The 23,912-nt window shown below is 32.1% G+C and overlaps 1 protein-coding gene across 1 annotated transcript; it reads left to right on the forward strand.

Moving 5' to 3' along the window:
- The first annotated feature begins 21,500 nt into the window (after positions 1 to 21,500).
- On the forward strand, positions 21,501 to 21,878 carry LOC145280357 (uncharacterized). Its single transcript, XM_080132130.1, has one exon. It carries the CDS (start codon positions 21,501 to 21,503, stop codon positions 21,876 to 21,878), a length of 378 nt encoding a protein of 125 aa, XP_079988256.1.
- Positions 21,879 to 23,912: the final 2,034 nt, after the last annotated feature.

A 23,912-nucleotide genomic window follows, 5' to 3' on the forward strand; every position in this document is an offset into this window, starting at 1 on the left:
AGAGTAAATAATATGACAAAAAATCACTCACACATTATCTCAAACCTAATGAGGAATATCTGTAATAATAATAATAATAATAATGATAATAATGATAATAATAATAATAATAATGATAATAATAATAATAATAATAATAATAATAATAATAATAATAATAATAATGCATCGAGATCATTAAAAGATGAATATTTTGTTAATAAATTGATTTTACCGATATTACCGGCGTCTTTCTATACCAGTATAATTTCAATTTTGTAAAATGTATAAGAAGAACTGTAATCTATTCATTAACTGGAGAACACAGACACTATAGCGGTATCTATAAAAAACGAAAGAATGCAGTTATAAAATCCTATTGAAAATTGAACTCAGCCATATTATTTTCTGTATTACATAAATTTGCACTAATGCCATTTGCCTATTCTCACACTGTGCAGTAAATGACGAAACCGGCTTTTATTTTATTTTAAAAAATTAAAATTTATGTAAATAAGTTGCATTTATGTCCAAAATAAACATGTGTAAATACATGTATTAACTAGTCTAAAATATTAGATATCATTTTATCTATTTCTCTCAATTAAGTAAAATGTTATTTTTAATTCTTCGGATTGTAAATTGGTGTAAGAAACTGAAGGAATTGCATCTAAATCATTTTCTCATTGTTATCTCAATTCAAGTGTATAAATAGAATCGTCTCAATATAATGAATGGATATTTTATAACTTTGTAAACACAAATACACAGCTCAATAATTAATCGGCCAATACACATACTACAACACTACATTTGAATGAAACAAACGTTCTGTATGATTTTTGTGCGATCAGATTTTTGTACGGCCAGCATACCAGCTTTTAATCGTTGTTTTCCTCGAGGCAGTTTTAAGCCATAGCTTTTCTAGGACTATCTCTCTTCACTTGAAAAAAATGCTTTTTCAATAAAAGAATTAAGATATTTCCTAAAAATAGATTATATCATGCTTGCATACAACCTTCTATACACTTCGATTATATACGCGTCTCAAAATTCGAAGGAAATCAAATATGGTGTTATGTAATTTTTATTTCTCAGTATTTTAGCTCCAAATTGATATCATACAACTTCACGAATGGTTTCATTTCATTTTCTAACTGCAGTAGATCTTAAAAAGTTCAGAGACACATAAAAAGTTCCCTCATAAAGAATTCCACTAAAAGTGTCGCAGTAAAAATGAGAGGATCGGATAGGTATAAATACTCACAGTATAAAGATATATGAACACATATGTTTATAAGCACAGGATTTTCACTTCTTTCTTATAAACAATAATCCTAATTCAGTTGTCTTTTTCTAGATGTTAACAATTAATTTCATGCAAAAAGCCGATAAACATTTGCTTCAAAAGTGAGGGCTCATATAATATATTTAGTAAACATGATCGCACAAACAAAAGAGAATCTCGTAGATTCTATTTGCTATCTTTAAATGACATACTATATAATCTAATAATGATAGTTAATTTAAATATAAATTTACAACGCTCCCTTAAACAAAAAATCTTACAACAACCGACCACAAGAATATAATATTAAGTAAAACTTTAGAAGGTAAGCCATGTTCAGTGTCAGAACAGTTTCCGATGGTTCGTTGTTCTACAAAAGTCCTGGGAGTGACCGGTTTGCAGTAGATATTTCTCGAGTTGTAATCCACAGAGCAAAAGATTATTCCCGTGTTTACACGAAAAAAGCATATGCAAAATCCTACAGAGAGATTTAAAATTTATAGAGCAATTCTGGTTTCTGATTAGTTGATAGCAGAAGGTGAATTTATTCGATTCGTCAGTTCATAGCAGCATCCTTTATAAATAGAGTCTCCCATTGTGCGGGATCGTACTCATTTATGAAATATTGCAACACCCCCTATTTTTCATAATGGGGAAGTCCCTTTGGTTCATTCTGATCAAAAATAAATTTATATTTTTATATTCAAGTATATATAACAATATCAAAAATCATTTGCATCTTAAAATTTTACCATGCAAAAGACGTCATTTTTAATATTGCTCAAATGTCAAAAATATACATCTATATCTACATATACATATACATATACCTATACATATACATCTACATATACAAAGAGAAATAAAATATTTTTTTAAATTTTTACCTTAAATTCCATTATGCAACATTATTCAAAAACGCATACACATATACAGATAAATGAATATACACATAAATATACATGCAATATGTGCCCGTTTAAAAAGAGTGTTTTTATTTGCTAATTAAAACAATGGAAAAATAGGACATTTTTGATTAATAAGAAAGAACACTAATGTGCATAAAATAATAGGCAAGTTCAATTGATGCGCACCTTAAAATGACCATGCAAAATATTTGTTAAAAAGAAAATTTGCAAAGAAAATGTTTGCAAAAAGTGACTTTTTACGTTTTTTTTATTTCAGTAAAAGTATTAGTTACGCAATAGAAGGTTAAATTGTTATTACAAACAACATGGATGCAGTTTAACGTCTTACCCAGGACTTATTCTTTCAATATATAGACATTTATATACATACGGGCTCGTGTAAAATTATTCAAAGTCGAATCCGATGACAGTTTTAGAGCAAAATGCTTTAAATTTATTCTTGTTGCAGGTTTCGTGAAAAAATCAGCGATATTTTGTTCCGGTGATATGTAATTCAAAATAACGGATTCTTTTATCACCTAGTTTTTTTATGAAATGTTATTTTATATCTATATGCTTAGATCTTTGGTTGATTATCGTATTCTGTGCTTAGACTATACTGGCTTGATTATCACAATTAATTAGTCCGGGGCTTTTAGTTAATTTTGGCTCTAAAATAGTCTTCAGGATATTTTAAAGGTAAAGTGCTTTTTGGGTCGTGTGTGTGATCGCGATAAATTCTGCTTCACACGTAGAGAGAGATACAATCTTTTGCTTTTTAGATTTCTATGAAATAATAGGTCCGTTTTCTGCGAGAGTGAAACAATACCCAGATATACTTTTTCTGATCTTCGTCGTTTCACCAATCTGAATCTGAAAATCCTTATAATTTTAGGGGATTTTTGATTTTCTAAATACTAACTTCTGTTCTTTAGTTCCTTTTAAATAACGAAGGAATAGTTTAGCTCTGTTCAAATCCTTCATTGTCGGTCTTAATAATTTTTGTGATAGTTTTGTTACTGTATAGCATATATCGCGTCTCGTCGCAGTCATCAAATATACATGATTTTCTATGATTTCGCGGTATAATTTATTGTCTATTATTTCAGATTATGTGTGTATATTTTTACTAATATCATTTTCTACCGGTTTTGAGCGTTTCTTTCACTCTCCCATTCTAAATTTTAATAGTATTTGTCAATGTATCTCGATTGATTCATCGTAGTAAGTCCTTTCCTTTCAGTAATTTCTATTCCCAAAACCCAGGATATTTTGTCAAGATCGGCCATTTTGAATATTCTATTCATAAACGATGCTGCTAAGAACCGACGAATCTAATTAATTCACGTTTTGCTACCAACCAATCAGAAACCATAGTAGCTCCATGAATATTAAGCCTCTCTGCAGCAATTTTGCATGTGTCAACATGGATGAATCTTTTTCTCTGTGGATTCCAACTCGAGAACTGTCTACTGCGAAAGAGTCACGTCCTAGGACTTGTGTAGAACAACGAACCATAGGAAACTGTTCTGAAACTAAACATGACTTACACTTCTAGAGGTTATTGACCCAACTTGCCTCTTTATTTCGATGAATCCGAATCAAAATTCGAATTGTGGCAAGTGAAGTTTTTAGGATATCTACGAATTCAAAAGCTACACAAAGTCTTTCCAAAAACAGAAACGACCCCGATTTCATCGAAAAGAACGCAACTGTCTTTGCGGAATTAATACAGTGCTTAGATGACCGAAGTCTGTCACTGGTAATGAGAGAAGCCCTTGACGATGACTGCAAAGCATTGAACATATTGAGAGCGCATGATTTATCGAAAGTAAACACCCAAAATTATTTTGATATACACTGAACTGACCTCTCTAAAACGAATGGAAGCCGAAACCTTACAGATTATATTATAAGAGCTGAAACGACTGCAAAGTTTTAAAAAAATGTCTGTTGAAGCTATTAGCGACAGTCTGTTAATTTCTATGGTCCTCAAGGGATTACCGAGTGATTTAAAGCCATTTATCACCGTGATAACCCAGAAAGAAAAATCCATGCCTTTTAGTCAATTCAAGGTAGTACTGAGAAGTTACGGGGAAACTGAAAAAAATGATCACAGAAAAAAACGAATCTACAAATATCATGAAATTTAAAAATGCACACATAAAAACACCAAAATTAAATTATACCCATGCCAGGAATGAAAAACGCAACAATAATAATTTTCTTGCCGATTGTGGTGCAACGACACATGTGATTATAAAGGAATCTAATTTTTTGAATTTGTATCCGAACTTTAAGCCTCAAAATCATTTTGTAGAACTTACTGACGGCAGTCGAGTAAATGGTATCGTTTTAAAAAGAGGTGATGCTAAAATCTCGCTTAGGAACAATAAAGGTGATCTATGCTTCTGTATTCTAGAAAACGTTCTTCCAATCCTGAAATTTAAACATAATATATTTTCTGTACAAGCTGCCATGAAATAAGGTGCAAATATAAACTTTAGCCCCAATAAATTAAAACTGGCATACCCGTACTCAACTGTATTCGATATTAAAGAAAATGGAAAACTATATTATTTAAATAGCGCAGTCGCATCGCAAACCGCCTGCCATAATTTAGAGACATGACATAAAATTATTGGGCAGGCAATATTCCTGATATCAAAAAGTTACCGACTGTAGTTGATGGAACGAAAATAAAAACATAAAAAAAAACTTTAACTGTGACGTTTGTACGCAGGGGAAAATGACAAACTATCAAAACAAGATACCAGAGAAGAAGACCAAGAAAATCCTATCACTGGCGCATTGTGACTTGAACGGTCCCGTGGAACCGATGACCGGAGAATATTATAATGTGATGAATTTTGTAGATTATAATTCCGGCTTTATAATGGTTTACTTTTTAAAGCACAAATATGATACCCTGCTAGCAGCTGAAAAATATTTAAACGATATGGCTCCTTACGGTGAAGTAAAGTGTATTCGCTCTGACAACGGTACGGAATTCACTAATAAAGACTTTGAACTTTTACTAATTAACCATCGTATCAAGCATGAACAATCGGCCCCTGGATCGCCACACCAAAGGAGGACTGCGGAAAGAACATGTCGGCCACTTTTTGAAATGGCAAAATGTCTACTGATTGAAGCAAAACTCCCCCAAAGCCCCCCGGACGTCCACACTTATGGCGGCTGCCTATATACGCAACAGATGCTTTAACAAAGCACTATCTAAAATCCCATATGAAACTTTCTGCGGTAGAAAACCAAATTTAAACCGAATGCATGTACTTGGTTCAACTTGCTCCGAATATTCGAAAAGCGTAAACTAAATATTTAAACCGATAGAGATATATTTCTTGGATACGATAAAAGCAGTCCAGCTAATTTAGTACTTTTTTCCGAAAAAGAAAATAAAAAGAATCCGATGTGTAAAATTCACAGAAACGTTTAATTTTAAAGACGAACCCCCGTAATATGAAGAGGATGAAATTATATTTCCTCAAATTATTCAAACAAATGAAAACAAAGAAGATGACGAGGACAAGAGGATCCATGATGATGATGATGATGATGATGACGATGACGATGACGATGATGATGATGATGATGATGATGAGGTCGAAAAATATCCCAAAAGAAATAGAAGACGACCCGATTTTTTGGTGGTCGACAATATAAAATATTATCAAATCGACTATTGCTATTCCATAGAAAATACGCCAAAAAACTTTAACGAAGCAACAATTTCAGAACATTGTGAAGAACGGAAAATAGTCATGAAAAAAGAAATAGATGTTTTGACCGAAAATAATACCTATACGGTAGTACCTCTTTCAGAACATAAACATATTATTTCTACAAGATGGTTTTTTTACAAAAAAGACTACAGCACCAGACGTTGAACACTACAAAGCTAGATCTGTTGCTAAAGGTTACTTCCAGATTTACGGTATAGAATATTTTTCTACGTTTTCACCGACTACGAACCTAACGACAATCAGAATTTTATTGCAAATCGCGTCGAAATATGACCTAAACATCCATCAAATAGCCGTAAAAATGCATATTTAAATGCCCCAATAGACTGTGAAATTTATATTACCCCTCCAGAGGAATTTATAATGAAAAATAAAAATAGCGTGTTGCGACTTACCAAGTCAATATACGGTCTAAAGCAAAGGGCTCAGTGTTGTAATATATTATATCACGATTATGTGGTTAAACAACAATTTAAACAATGCCCAGCAGACCCCTGTTCATAATCCAAAACTACTGATTTGGGTTTCATGGGTCGATGATATTTTAATCGCATCAAATTGTGACATAATGCCGACAGATGTTAAGAAAAAATAAAGTAAAAAAGTGTTGACACGAAGAAAACATATGCGGGATTGCTACAGAAATATTTAATATTTATGGAGCAATTCTGGTTTCTGATTGGTTGGTAGCAGAACGTGAATTTATTCGATTCGTCAGTTCCTAGCAGCATCATTTATAAACAGAATCTTCCGACTGTGCAGGATCATACCCCATTATAAAATATTGCAACAAAAACCATGAAGATATATTACGAAAAAAACATTTTAAAAAATCTCATCTTAGCACACAGCACCGCATAAGTACATAATACAATATTACTATATATATATATATATATATATAGCCACAAAGCATTAGAATGAAAGCATTAGCACAAATAAAAGAATCAACTTCTGAAATATCTTTTTCAGCTTTTTATTATATATACAAAGCAAATTTGTTGCTAATTTTCATCAAGAAAATTAAGAACGAAGGAAACCATATTTTAATACACTTAGCCACGATCAATATCAAACGGGAAATAACACGCAAAAAAAACTGATTAATCACACGACATCGTTTAGCTCTAAATTATGGTAGTTGATTATGTGATTAGCAATTAAATATTTAATCAAGAAATACTTAAAATGGAATTAGTTTTGTCATTTCCTAGGAATTGTGTATTTGGCTTCTTAATTATACCAAAAGCAACAATTGCAATTGCAAGAGACACTATTATTGTTATGGTTGTTAAAGGAATAAGTTATAATTAACATCAGTATTGTTTCATTTTAATATTTGAATCCATTTTGTAACAGATTTCTTCATTGAATTACGATGCACAGAATAATCTAACTTTTAAGCAGATCTTTTTTACTAATCGTAGAAATTTCAAATAAAAAATTTGAAAGGAGAATTAAAAAAACAACAACAACAGTTTGTGAGATAGCCTGAGTCGGAATTCAACGGCCATTGAAATATCTAGAGACCGTAAAACATGAAATATTTTGAAAATTATCTCGCAAATGCAACATCAGGGTACGGTTTTATGGAAAAAAAAATCTTATCTGAATTTTTATTAGAAGAAATCTTGATTTTTCACAGAGATCATCACTTTAGAAATTACAAAAAGGAAAGAGAGAAAATTGTCAGATGCTCATGTTCCTAAATGTATAGGCCAATTTAAGGGAAATTGAAACAATGTAATTTAGACGACAACAGCAAACTAATGTTTATTTATTGCGGACTATTAACCACATCTTTTCTAAGTTGTTTCACGATGTTTCAGCCAACTATTCTTATGGCCTTCGTCAGGTGGTAACCGCGACGGGATAGATAGTGTGCATCTTCTGACTGCATCCACTGTAATTACCGCCTTCCGAAGTTGTCGTCGTCTCACTCCCTTTTTGGCCAAGTAAGCCTCTTGGGTACGATTGAAACCGCTATCTTCACATAATTCTCACCTGGGACCGTAGAGATTCAACGTCAGTCATGTAATTAAAAAAAAACGGTTGGAAATGGTAAAATGAAAAAAAAATGTATTATATGTGATAATTCCGTATGTTGAATGTGATTTGATAGTGCCCATTGAATATGTTTGAGTATATTGTACGGAATCGTTAATGAGAGTATACATTAAGTAGCCTAGGATAGATCAAACTATTAAATGATACACATATTTTATCAATATCGTGGCATAGTCGACAACGGGATTAAAGATTAAGAACTCTGTTCCAAATGCCAACGCTTTTATGAAAGTCAATAAAACAATTACTCTCGTATTATAGTGTCTTTCTAACTGGCAATTGCGATAGAGCTCAAGAAGTGAAAAGATGCAAACATATCGATCATTATTTTTGTATACAATTTTTGGAAGATAGATCAGCGATCATGGCAGTTTATGTTTTGTTTGTGTTTTTCTTGGAAATAACTAAATTCACATTGCTCATACGCCAGACATTAGCATTTAGAAATATATATGCAAAACAAAAGCATTTCAAACGTGAGAATATGCGATAGAACAGCTTTTGGTTACTCATAGAAAAACGCTTTGTCGAATTACTGTACGCGGCGCGTGTTGCCGATGGAAAAGCGAATAATATAACTACGTATGTGTTTTTTATAATCACGTAGCGATGCCATTTATGACTTATCTGGAATATTCAATTATTATCTAGGGTTTAAGTAATGTTATACATTACACACGCACATACACCCCCCCACATATATATATATATATATATATATATAATATTTTAAAAAATATGAGAGTGACTCAACATTATCACTAGAATCTGTGTTCTCTACATTGACAGTTTTTTATGAAAGAAGCAGATTTTGGATGTACTAATTAACACTCACGATCAGCTCATTATATGTTGGTTTTAAGGTAATAACAGCCAATTACTTTAAACTAAGAATCAAAACTTAACCTAAGATTTCGGTAATTTGTATAATCCACCCCTCTCTGTATCCTGTGGCACTTGACGCTATGCATAATTAATGCATGATAATATCACGTACACATAAGTTACTCTTTCTCTATATTGTAATCATTACTTTATCCTTCGGTTAAAACTTGATATAATTTTGCCTGATACGTAAATTAAAGGGTATTTAAAAGGTCTCACGGGTGAGCCTATAAGTGAATTTGGCCGTATGAAAAACGCAAATACATATTTCTGTTATCTTTTGATTTTATTCTAGAGGCATAAGTCTGGACACATTCAAATCTTAAGATATTGTCTGGAAAAAAATAATTTGTATGCGTTTTTGCCCGTTTATATTTAACTAGTATTTCATGCATTATCCAACGAAAATATGATGTTTTATTGCAGTTCGCTATTTTGGAAGGTATTATATTTTTGCTACCACATATACATACAGATATGTGTATATATGTATACTTACCTATATATATAAATTGACCTAATATATATATATATATATATATATATATATATATATATATATATATATAAATAAACAGGCGGTTGTAGCACTATAAAAGTGGTGGAGAGATGTTTGTTTACAATAATTCTGCGACATGATTTGCGGGCAGGATTGAACTTAGAACCGTAGAGTTGAAAGTCGGCTTGAGAGAGGTGCTAGTCTAGCGGCACTGATGAGTTATGATACAACGAAACAGTGCTGTATGTCGATGACTACAAATATATATATATACATGTGTGTGTGTGTGTGTGTGTGTGTGTGACCTTGTTTATCTGCTTCAGAATTAGTCTCTACCAAATTCTTCAGTTGATTTATTTTTTCTAGGGACTTGAAACTTGGTATATAAGAAATTTAGATCCGTGTTTTTTTAAGCTGACAGAAATAGTCGGTACTTATTTGTGTAAGTCGTGTCAACGCATTTATTACACAGCCGCAAATACGCATTTATACATTTACCGACTTTTTAAGGAGTTTTTATTTGCAAGATTGTTTAAGTCAAACTAAAACGATATAAGGCAACATGGTTACCTGTTTTAGTTTCAATTGTAGCTGAATGCACCAAAGTTATATTTTATGTTCAATTTAAAAACTACTAGAGTATATTGGGTACAATATAATAACTAACAGAATAATAACTCTATAATTATTAATACGAAATCTGCATGAACCCAAATATTTTGTTTAAGCGTATTTTCCGATCATATACCACAGGGCGGCCTGTTAGTATATATATATATATATATATATATATATATATATATATATATATATATATATATATATATATATATATATATATATACTTGAGACAAGTATTATTAAACATCGCGAATTTTCTTTTCTTTTTTACCTTTTCCAATCTCCGATTAATTTTTTTTTGCGTTTTTCTTAAAACTGTTTTCGTTGGATTCATAAGTTTATTTATTGAGCCCTTTCTATAGGGATACTTTCATCATCCTCAAGCATATTGCGTCATGAAAATAATGTTTTTAATTATGGATATATATTTTTTGTCACGGTCACGTGGTGGCTAATTACGAGTTAGGTGGGCAGACAATTATTTTTATATGCATATATACACATTTACAATTACAATTTGCTACCCTAGGCATTTTAGAATATTTCGACTGCACTTGTAATTGGCACTATTTATCTGAGGCTTCTTTGTCTTAATATATAATGCTTCAAGTATTTATATCTATTAATATTATTTTTGCTTTCCAAGACCTAAGTATTCTCAGCCATGATTTTTCGGAATTCAGAATTATGGCAACCATGTGTTCCCAAATATTGTGATATTGAATTTGAGTCAGAGAGGTTCTGGACAACGTGTTTGTAGTATAATCTGCGTAGTTAGTGGTATTAGAGATACCCCCTCCTAATGGGCAGTTAGATTGGTAAACTACTTTGTCTGCGAAATGTTGTTTTTGATTACGAGGCTAGTTGTTTGCAGTTTTTTTATAATAGATACATTTTATTTTTGTTATCATTTGGAACTACGTATCGAAGGATTACATTTTTTAGAGTACTCTCATCAATGTTAGAGTTCTTGTGTAGCTGGCTACGGTAATATATATATATATATATATATATATATATATATATATAAGTTTAGAACGTTCTTGGATATTATTAGTTTGATTCAAGTTGTTGATAGTTTTATTTATTTATCTACAAGAAAGTTTGAGAATTGGTTATTGACTAAACCCTTTTTTATATTTTTTTAATTCGTTAAAGAATATTTTTTATTTGAGGAAATCACCCTCGCACGATATTTTTTTATCATAGTGGTTTTATAACGGTACAGACATATTAAGGTTTCTAATAAAAAATGCAGGGATTAACGGATGTAGGTTTTTATAAACGGAGGTGATAGATTCATCGCTACTAGAAATAATGAGAACGTCTGAAAACGAGAGTTTCTTATCAGCACTTCGGTCGTATGTGAAGTTAAGGACAGAATTGTTTTGAAATATACTTTTTAACTCTTCTATTTCCTTTATGCTATCCGCAAGAATTAATATGTCATAAACATACCGTACATAAATGGAAAGTTCTCTATTGAATTAAATATTTTGTTTTCAATATTTGCCATATAAAAGTTACCAAATGTTGGTCCTAATACAAAACCCACAGCAACGCCATCCACCTATGTGTGTATATTTCCTTTATGATCATAAAAATAGAACCTTAGTTGTGAACGTTATTAATAGCTTCTTTAGGCTTGTAGTATTAAAATTGTTAACATCTTTAGAACAATAAGGAAGGAAGACGAGAAAAAGCAGCACCTTCCCTTTGGTCATGGCATTTCAAAACTAAATGATTCTACACAGACATGGAGAAAAACCGGCATTATATAGTTTTTTAATATCTTAATAGATTAGCCTGTTAAAGATAATATCTTCATAAGTTTCCTAAAGGAACGTGATAAAGATAAAACAATATATTTATCAGGTTATTAACAAGCTCCACCGAAATGTAAGTAAACTGTTATTCATTTATATATATGCCGCGAATATAAGGTAGTTTGCATCATAGTTTAAGTTGACGCACACATCACACATGGTTTTTTTTTACACGGATATTAACCGTTAGTGTTAGTATATATATATATATATATATATATATATATATATATATATATATATGTAAAAGGAATGAAAAAATGTACCAGCGGTGGTTGACGTTATGTTTAAAGAAAAAATAGAAAAAACCGAATGAAATTATTAAAAAATCAACGTTTCGTCCTTGTCTCAGAGGACATCTTCAGGATAATTGAAATAAAAATGTGATAAAAGAAAAAGTCATAGATCGTGCGAAAAAAAGACAGTTTTTTAAAATCCAACCCATGTCGGGAAAGGACGAATATGTGTGCGTATGGGAAGGTTGTTTGATGTCTATATATACAATTTTAAAATGCATTTAAAATAAATATGTACATTTTTTTTTTTTTTTGTTTTTCTTCTGCGAAACTACTCATTTTCCTGAAACATTCAAAGAAAAACGGCTAGCCAGGATCCACCCTGATACCTTGCTCTTTGATTATTATTTTCCCTATGCTAGGGGTTAAATGGTAGAAGCCTTTTCTTTGCGTAATAGTATTAGTATTCAAAATTAGTGCTGATTCTAAAAGTCTTCTTTTAGCTCTATCTATCACGTATTTAATAATTTTCGCTTGATCTAAATTAAATGAGTGATCGTGTTCTGCACAATGGCAAAAGAGTGCATTTAGGGCGTTACCATTCCTCATATCTCTTCTGTGCTCGTTAAGTCTTAATTTCAATTTTCGTTGTGTTTCACCTATGTACGCTTGTTGACAGTTGTTACATGGGATGGAATATATACCGGCATCGGATGTGAGGGTTTTGGGAGAGTGCTTGGTAGTTTTTAATGTCTGTTTTATGGTTGAGGAAGTTGTTTGTATCAGGTGAAAACCAAGTCTATTAAGAGTGTCGTAGATTTTTGTATTTTTGGTGTGGGTGGGAATGAAAAGATGTCTGTTTAATAGTGAGGTATCTGTTTTATTTTTCTGTGTGTTTATGTTATAGTGTATTTTCGTAGCTTTTTTCTTTGCGTAAGAAATGAAATAGGATGGGTACTGTAGTTTTCTTAAAACATTCGTAATATATTGAAATTCATCATTAAGATATTGGGGACTGCATATTCTAAAGGCACGTAAGAAAAACCCTATAATCATGCCCGTCTTTATTTTATCAATGTGGTGTGAGTAGTAATGAATATAGTCGTTTTTGTGTGTGGTCTTTCTATGTACTTTGAAACTCAGATCAGTTTCTGATCTGATGAGGAATATGTCTAGAAAAGCTAGGGAGTGGTCTTGTTCGGATTCATGTGTAAAATTTATAGATGGTTCCACTGAATTTAATTTATTTCTAATTTGTTCTATTTGTGTGTTTTTAGGGAGAAAAATAAGAATGTCATCTATATATCTAAAATATGTGGAGTTTTTAGGAAGTCTGTGTTTAAAAGAGTTGGTTTCTAAGAATTCTAAGAATAAGCAGGCCAGTACACCACTAAGGGGGTTACCCATATGGAGTCCAAATTTCTGTCTATAGTAAGAATTATTAAATTGAAAGTAGGTTCTATCAGTGATGAGTTTTATAATTTGTATTAGTGTATCTAAGGAAAAAGGTAGGTCGGCTTTAATTTTGATTAAGTGCTTGTGGAGTAGATTAAGGCATTTTTTGATTGGAATATTGGTGTACAGGGAAATTATGTCTAAACTATGCATGGTTTTATTTTGCATGTCCATATTTTTTATTCTATTTAGGAGGTCACCAGAGTTTTTGATATGTGAAGTGCTGATGGTGCCCATTAGTGGAGTTAAAATTTGGGCAATAGCTCGTGCTAATTTATGGGTGACGCTTCCAATGTTTGATATTATAGGTCTCATAGGGACGTTCTCTTTATGTATTTTTGGGAGGCCGTATAATATAGGAATAGTGGGGTGGTATTCTATGTTATTTATCCATTTTTTATCATTTCCGATAAGTTTCTTTACGGATTTATTAAAAGTATCGAAATCTTTTTCTATTGATTTTAAATCTATCGGAGTGTATATATCTCCGTCTGCCAATAGTGTGTGCATTTTCTTTAGATATAGGTCTTTATCTATTATAACTATACCCCCTCCTTTATCGGCTTGTGAAATAATAATGTCTTTATTTCTTGTTAAAAGTTTTAAGGCATCAATGTATCTTTTTGGTAGTGCTAATTCTTGAGGTTGGGTAGTTGTTAAAGCTATTATCCCTTGTATGAAGCCTTTAGTAAAATCAGAGTCCTCTTGTCTATAATTTTTTAGGGTTGTGTTAGTAGTGATTTTCGAATGCTTGCCGGTAGCGAATTTAAGACCGAAACTGAGAGCTTCAGTTTCAATGTCCGAGAGTGGTTTAGAAGTAAGGTTTAGAATAAGATCTGGACGTCCCAAAGTTTTCCATTTGCTGTTTTTTATCAATTTCGCAAGTTTGTTATTCAATTTAAAGTCATGGCGTGTGTTAAATTTTTTGATAGATCTGTAAATGTTCTTAATTGATCTGGGTGTTTTCTTGTAATTTTGTTGATAATCAGCAATTAATATCCTGGCTTTCCGAAAAAGATGAGAGCTTTGGTGCTTTAAATATATTATAGATGACAAAAGATATTTCTCAATGTAATCCGGGAAAATATGGTCTGATGTTTTAAAAGATTTAGGTATGCATGCAGGTATGACTTTTTCTTCAATACATTTTTCCAGAAAAATTCTCCTGTTGTTGTGAGAATTTGCTGCGATTAAGATGCTCTTATATGTTCGCAGAGAAGATCGGTTTTCCATTTCGACAGAATGTATAAGGAATGAAAAAATGTACCAGCGGTGGTTGACGTTATGTTTAAAGAAAAAATAGAAAAAACCGAATGAAATTATTAAAAAATCAACGTTTCGTCCTTGTCTCAGAGGACATCTTCAGGATAATTGAAATAAAAATGTGATAAAAGAAAAAGTCATAGATCGTGCGAAAAAAAGACAGTTTTTTAAAATCCAACCCATGTCGGGAAAGGACGAATATGTGTGCGTATGGGAAGGTTGTTTGATGTCTATATATACAATTTTAAAATTGGGATAAATATATATATATATATATATATATATATATATATATATATATATGTGTGTGTGTGTGTGTGCATATATATGTATACATATATACATACATGTATATAATATACATATATATATATATGTATATTATATACATGTATGTATATATGTATACATATATATGCACACACACGCACACACACACACACACATATATATATATATATATATATATATATATATATTTATCCCACGAATAAACGGTAGATTTAAATCGTTATTTTAGCTTACATACTCCAACTATTACACACGGTTTTCTGACACGGAAAAAAAAAAAAAACAGAAGTTCCGAAGTGTCATTGCCTAAAGAATTTCTGCCGTTTTTTTTTCATCTTTTTTTTTTGTTGATATGCTTCTATAGTAAGTACATTAATTATATTTAGGATATATTTATTCATTTTATTTAAGTCATAATTATTGTTGTTCTAAAAAGTTTTTCACCTCTTTTTTGAGGGTCTGGATTCTATTTAAATCGTTGGTTCTTCAAACATATTCCGCATTCAAGGGGGAACGAGTATTCTCGCACAGACTAATATAAAAAACTAAACTGTTAACCTATTTAAGACACGAATTAATAAATAAGCAAATATTGATTTTAAATACAAGCCTACAAAATACTTATTATTTCACTAATAAACGTCAGTGAAGGCACTTGATTTTGTCATCTTAAGAACTGATAATAATAAGATTTGTAACGCAATAAAATCAAAACCTTTCAACACTGTTGCTATTTACATGTTCTTATATTGTTTTTTTTATAAATATATTCATGCTATTATACTCTTATACGATTATGTATTTGTATACATGTATTTTATATGTAAATGTATATTATTATACATTTATTATTTATACATGGAAATTTCTTCTCAATTATTAAATCATTTCTCTCTGATAGATTCATAAGAATAGTGGTTGATGGGCAGAAATCAGAAGCTTACAGTATTAATGCTGGAGTCCCTCAGGGGTCCATCCTGGGCCCAACTCTCTTCCTGATCTACATTAATGATCTCCCAAATCACACCCTTACATCATTCGTAGACATTTATGCTGATGACACTACTATCTATGGTAGCATATCTAAGACCGTGAACGACCAGGTTCTCTCCGATTCTCTCTCCTCAGATCTTGAGCAACTGGTACAATAGCGAAAGAGGTAGCTTGTTACTTTTAATGTATCTAAAACCAAGCTTTTATCGTTACACCATTAACGCTCTGATCTCCACCTGGCATAAATTGAAATGAATGGCTCTCGTCTTGGAGAAGCCTCATGTTTTGACAAACTTCTAGGCTTGAGCTTTACTTCTGCTTTGAAAGACACACTCTACATCTATACAAAAAAAAAAAATCAAATGAACTCAGACTATCAGGATCCCTTTTCAATATTTTTAACTCTCGGGTTCGATTTTAAACGACAACGAAGAAGAAAGAAAGATGAACAGCTAGTATCAAACAGATATTACACTTTGCTCCTAGCTAAAAGTTAAGAACAGATTTGAAAATAAAACATTATGTGTGTTTTGTATATATAATTCATGTTTAAATATTTTGAGATATTTTTCTATATATTAAATTAGTATTTAATCTCGTTATACAAGCGCTGAGCTGAAAGCACGAGAGAAAATGCTTTGTGATTTCTCTCCTATACTTTAAACCATTCATGCTTTTTGTGAATCCTTTAAATCAAGTTCCTACGCAGATAATAGAAAGCTATCGTGATCGCCGTGAACGGTTAATTTAATCAATGCTCCGTTATAAAAGATCTCAGATTCTTTTCTAAAAGAAATTTTTGTGGTATGAAAGAGACTAAAAGAAAACATGTTTCAAGTTGTATGACACCGTCTCTACGCAACATTCATTTGTTTAAATATGTAATGTTCCCTACATTACACACTGCCTAATTCTGATCTTGTGAAGAAGCAAGGAAATAGATTTTTAGTTTTAAATAATAATTATAAAATATATATTAATTCATATAATCGTTTCTGTTTTTCGTTTATTTATACTTGTTGCAGAATAATTTTGAAAATTTGCAATGTTTTGTTTGTTTATGAAATTAAAAAAAAATAAACTAAGTATTTTATATAATACTGATTCCGCAAGCATGAAACGTAAACATTCGCAGATACCAATAAATACTCTCTCTTCAGTTCCCTGTTTATATATATATATATATATATATATATATATATATATATATATATATATGTGTGTGTGTGTGTGTGTGTGTGTGTGTGTATGAGAGAAGAAGAGAGAGAGAGAGCGAGAGAGATATATACAGGCATTGGAAAATATACAATTTTATTAAAATCTTCTGCAACGAACATTTATATTACTGTGGAACTGTATATAATATAACTAAGCTTGCAGATGTTTAACCATTATTTTATGAATATGGGAGGTTTTATTAAGATTTTACCTGTTTGCGATGAGTACATTTGCAAATAACACCCTGCTGTATATTTCTTTAACATATAATTCAGCTAATTAAATTGCGATATGAAAAGTAAAAAATTACGTGAGTTTTTTTAAAATCTTTTCACCATGGCTATTAACGTAAATCATATAAATTCTTCAAGGCTAAGCATAGATTTCTGAATTTAGTATTTCGCAAAGCACTACGCAAAGAGACTCGTTATTTGATATTTTTTGTTTATGCGATTTGGTTTTTATAGTTTCATGCCTTGTGCAATGAGTCATGGAGTGTTTTATATGCAATTTATTGATTTTTAACGATGCCTATTAATAGATTGGATCTTATCGACTTCTATGTCTTTTGCCATAACTCAAATCAATTGAGGTAGGTTTGTGGCTGTTTGTGGATTGGTGCTGAGAAAAACTATCATTTGGAAATTTAGAGGGATACAAAAAAGAGAAAGAAGTTTTACCTCGATGATATCCATTATTGTTCTTTCTAATAAGGATCGCTGCAGACAAGGGAAGAAGGATGAACGTACGAACTTAAGTTCAAAATTAGCCAATCTTTAATGCTACATGTATAGATTTCTACCGAGTAAACAGTAAACTCAGTCAGATAAATTACTCATGAAATGTGAAGATTAAAACAGAAACCAATAGAAACAGGGGTAAAATATTGTCGAAAGTAAATTCAATATCCAATTTCCATTCTTAATATCACATACTTTGCTATAAATATGAATAAATATTTTATATTTTTCGTGGTTCCTTGGGAAGTATTTTATCCTAAGAATAGATGATAAAGTAGATATTGAAAATTAACTTTTTAAACTATATAGTATACTAGCATAACCCATTAACTGTCGTTGCCTGGTGGAAGCATGCCCCCTCGTAAAAAAGTTTAAGTACGGATGTTGTTGGTATTGCCATACCCCAATCCTCCTCATGTTAAGAATGGCTTTTGCAATAGCCACACCAACATCCTCATAGAAAGATATCTTTAAGAATGGAAACGCTCAACCTACCTCTGTTAAGAAGGGTTTTCGGAATAGACACACCATATTGTGAGGGAGTGTCAAAATATCAACCCCCAATTTAACCTTGATAACGGCCGTCATAGTCCACATGTACAAATAATATGAACCAACCAAGAAATTTTGGGTATGCAGTGTCGGCCGGAAGAAATGTAAATGTTGGCTACTTATGTATTTTCGTTATCGGGCTGAAATAATAATGTTATTGTTTTACAAGCCATTCTGAACATGTTAGAGGAAGTTTTTGTCAGTAATCTGTGTTCCAACTTACAAATATATAATTACATGGTTACATGTTCAATAATAACGTGATTAAATTTTTCCTCTATAAAGTTTGTGAAGCATTTATAATATAGAAATATTGTTCATGCCAAAATGTAGGAGAACAACTTATGTTTACATCAAGCGAGATATCCGTGTTTATCTTAAAGATTACCTTTATGTTACAACATGTGCGTCGGTCTCGAAAAAAATCGGTAAAAAAGAAACAGAAGGGAACGTCCCGTCATAAAGCAAAGGAAAATAAAAGCCAAAAAAGTAGCGTTGAATGTGTCTCCCTTGTCCGAAAACTTTTATCATTTATTAGTCTTTTTAAAACGCATATAGGTCACAAATACGTAGGTAAACCAAAATGATTATTTTTAGTAATTTACCAAATAACGTAGGTAAACGATGATGATTTTTTAAAATGATTACGTAACTGTTTTTCTATAAAATAATTGTGTGCTTATACATGTAGATTACCCCGCGGTAATTTTTAGAAAAATAGTCATAAAAAATTATATTAATTTTATTTGAAAAAATAAATACATATTTGCGAACAATTAAAATATGGTATTCAGTTTTAAACCGCTAAGAGCTCACAGATAACGTAGGTAAACGACACTTTAAAAAAAATTAATTTTGCAACTGTAGTTTCAACATAATTTTGTGCTTATGCACCAAGATTACCCCTATGGTAGTTTTTGTAACAATATTCATAAAAAAACTATATTGCTTAATAATCGAAAAATTACTTATTTGTGGACAATTGAAACGCGTTATGTGTTGTCAGCATACTATTTCCAGTTTTCAATTATAAAAAAAAATTTAAAAAGAACTAACGTAAAATAGCGGTACCACAAATAAATAAGCACCGGAATTCTATGTATTAAATTAAAAATAAAATATTCCAAAAAAAGTGATGTCCCTTTTGTTTGTAAGTAGGGAAAAGATGTATTATGTTTAAAAAGATAAACACTTGTATCTGTATGGTTTAAAAGTAATATAAGAATTTTAAATTTGTTGACTTGCCGAGGGTAGATCTCTCCCCCTCTGAAGATTGTTACGCTGTGGCCCTTAAGCTATTAAAGAACCAATATTTGGACGAGGAGGAGATCAGATGTGAAATAATTAAGGAAATATTAGATTTTCAGTTAGATAATCCCCAAAACCTGGAAGGATTAAACAATTTTATGATAAAGACCCAGGCGGATATGTGGGAGATAAGCGTCTCGTATAATTGAGACTTATATGACGATAAGTCAGCTGGAGCAATAATAATAGCACAGGTGTTATTTGCGAAATTCCCGCCCGAAGTAAAGGGAGAAATCTTACGAATCGCTGGGACTATCTATCCGACATTGCCCAGACTATTGAAGGAAACACCAAGAATAGTGTAACAAATGCTAGTTGCCAGACAACCAACCAAGGTACTGATGTCACAACCTAGGTTGCAACCTAAGGTTAAGCCAGAGGAGACGATAGAAACCTAGTCTCTTAAAACTTTTAATATCGAATTGATATCCGAGGTAAGATGAAACATTTGCAAAAGCAATAAACATTTTCCTAAGGACTATGGAAACTATACGACCCATGAAGCCATTTGTTTTCGGGGACTAAAGAGACCCTCGTTGGGAATATGTGTCCATTAATGACATCGAGAAAAATTTTTTGTCATAGTTGCAACTCTACAGGACACATAACTACTATGTGCTCAATTGATACGAGGAGTATGCAACATACAAAAGACGATAATGCTTTCCCTTCTCCCATAATTGAAATAATAGTGCAAAGAGGGGATAAAAAATGATGGTTAACTGCCTGTTAGACACTGGCAGTTAAAGAACTTATTTGAATTCTTTAATTTTTAAGAAGCTAAATTGCCTCTCCTTCGCAAAGGATAAAATAATGGAAGTAAAAACCTTTTTAGGAACAAGTCCTAAAACCTTTACGGAAATCTCGTTGAGACTGAATTTGATGTCCGGCAAAACACATACTCTTCAGATTCTTGCGACCAAGTTGAACTTGTCTTATAACCTTAGGGGATTACTCAGATTCTTGGAAATTTAAAGAATCGCAGACTGGCTGCAAAGTTTAATGCTAAGGAGGATTTGGTTTCTATAAATGGTTTACTAGGACTCAACGCAATCGAGTACCTGTAAACTTTAAAGATAGTCCCTTGCATGTATGGAGCAGCATTTGAGAGAAACAAAAAGGAAAAAAAAAAGATTATAAAATGTACATTCTTCTATTTAAATGTATGAGTATTAGGGTTGTACATTTGGAACTGGTTCCGGATATGACTATAAAATCATTTCTTCAAGCATTCATTAGTCACACGCCTTTATTCGGATAATTCTCGCACATTTAATGCTGCTGCCAGAATCATTAACTGGGGCATGATAGCAGACGAATTCAATGAAAGGTTTAGCCCATATGACTTAAAACAGTGCACAATTCCACTGTTTTCACCTTGGTACGGTGGTAGTTGGGAGAGGTCTATCAAGACCATAAAATCTTGCTTATATAAAGCAATAGGAAGAGGTACAGTAGACTATTTTGGTCTACTAACAATTTTGTCTCATGTGCAAAGCGCAGTAAATATCCGCCCCCTGACATATAGGAGCTCTGAGGATTCTGATCTGAATGTGTTAACCTCTAACTCTCTCATGAATGCAAATGTTGGTCAGGGAATAATAATGCGGTTGGAAAACCAAAACCTGGAAACGATCGATCCTATTAGTCGAAGTGACTTGATTCAAACCCTGTGTTCCCGGGAAGAAAGCCTGGCTAAATTTAGGAAAGTTTGGAATGAGGACTATTTGTTGAGTCTACGAGAAAGAACAATGAGCTTGGTTGATTGTTCTCTGGAAGATAAAGTAAAAGCAGGGGATATAGTGCTCATAAAAAGCCCTCTGAAGACAAGGCCTTTCTGGTCCCTAGGTGAAGTTCTGCAGCTATTCCAAGGAAGTGATAAATTGGTGCGCATGGTGAAGGTGAGGAAAGGGAATGGAGATATAGACACATACTCTATCAAGCACCTCTTTCCTCTGGAATTCTCTCAACCTGACCTATGAAAGCCTGCGATAGATGCAATGACTAGTTTCATTTCAGTTGTGTGGTTCTAACTGAAGCAACACCAGAAGATGCACAATGGTTCTGTCCGACTTGCAACCCTCAAGGAGTTGTAAATGGAAGACCCAGTTTATCAGGAGTCTAAACAAACTTTTTTATTCTCTTAAATATTTTTTTCTTTTGTGGGGAATGTGTGAGAATTTTAAATTGGTTGACTTGCTGAATATAGGTCGTTGGGGAAGAAAGGAGTTCTGGTAGCTGTGACCAAAACGGCCGGTGGTCCGTTAAGCAAAGCAACAGGGTGCCTATTCCTTACAAGTTAAATAAACATTCCAGTCACGCGTGAACCTCGTTGAGTGAGAGTTGGAGTAGATAAAAGGAATGGTCGCTCGACAGTTGTGGAAGTTGTTGTTGTCTTTTAGACAACGTACACTTCGACCATCGTTACTCATTTGTTATTTTTTACAAGAAAAGACTGTTTGTAAGCAACGTCGACATTTCAATGCAAGACTTCAAACGTCTTTTCTCCTCCCCCCTCCCTACTCGTCGGTAAGCTAATTCCGAGAGTAAAGAAAATACCCTGTTTAAAATAAATAAAATAACCTGTAATCTTTTTCGAAAAGTTGTTACTCTATCTCCCTCTTTGTCCCTGTCCCTTTCTGTCTCTGTCTCTCTGTCTGTCTCTCTCTATCTAGATATCAGTATAGCTTACTCTCTCGAACTATCCCTATCGGGGTTTTTTACTCTGTCTGTGTATCTATCTGTCTTCCTGTGTATTTATTTACAAAATCTGTCGTTAGTTCGCCGTTATGGCAACCCCTGTAATATCGTGCTTACGTTTTTTTGCAGAAAACAATAATTTTAATTTAACAGCTGTAAAAGAATTGAAGTAATATAGGTGGTAAGAGGGAAAATGTTTACGTTTTAACTATTGTAGTGCGTATACAGGGCTGCCATGTTTTTATTAAACATATAGCGTGTTCATTTATTCAATAAGATGTCTATTCTCAGATAGATGAGTTGAGAACTAGCAACCAATGAGAAGTGCCTGAACTGTGTAACAGGAAAGGAACGTTAATGATATGTTATTGTATAGTAGTTATGATCCAGTTAAGACGGGTGTCTGGAAAACATTGTTATGTGTATATATCTTCCGGGTGTAGACTGAGGGTCGGGAAGAGTAATGTAGATAGAGAGGGGAAAAAGAACTACTTCGTCTATAGATAATAGCGATCGTCATAATATCTCTCTTGGGATAAAATATAGGGTTTTACCCTAAAGAATAAATGTGTTTATAACGGCGGAGTAAAGTTATATAAGATATTGAATTATCGTTTAGACATGATGAATTTGTATATGGCATCTAGTATTGCAAACCTACGGTAATTTGGTCCAAAGGGAAATTTCTGCAATCTAAATATAATACATAGGAAAACACACACCACATTGCATGATCAAGTAAATACATATATTGATATTTAATCTTTAGATACGTTATGTTAGTTATATTTAAAATTCTGATTGTTGTCTTGATAGTTTGTGAAAAAGTTATATTCTCTGATGTTTACATTAGATAATAAAATTATGCATAAAATAGCATAATATATACAGTCGCCCCCAAAAGTCTGCTATTCTTATTTAAAAAAAACACAAATTTAAGCTAAATTGATATGATTGAGGTCTCTTGTATTAGAAACTAACACATTATATTAAATAGTTATTATATAATTTATGTGTATTTTGGTGTCCGCCACCTTTGCAGTTAAAACAGTTCCAATAGTATTTGGGAATTGAATACTCCTGATAGCATGTATGCTTGTTAATTATCTTAGTTGCTTTTATTCTTGACTCGTGAATAGTAGATAATATTATCATTCAATGACTTCGGTGGCATGATACAGTATAAACACTGATAATTATAAGTAACCGAAGGGGACGCTGTCACAAAATGAAATGATTTATCTCGACATCTACTAATTCAGGCAAATCGGAAGTCCATGTGGTGCACTTATAAACCCTAGTATACTTGTAAACAT

Source organism: Euprymna scolopes, chromosome 1 (genome assembly GCF_053919585.1).
Source record: "Euprymna scolopes isolate OS-2025 chromosome 1, ASM5391958v1, whole genome shotgun sequence".
NCBI classification, from domain to species: Eukaryota; Metazoa; Mollusca; class Cephalopoda; order Sepiida; family Sepiolidae; genus Euprymna; species Euprymna scolopes.

Bases quoted from the DNA above. Each gene is read 5' to 3' on its own strand.
- LOC145280357 (XM_080132130.1), top strand. From the start codon at position 21,501: ATGCGGTTGGAAAACCAAAACCTGGAAACGATCGATCCTATTAGTCGA.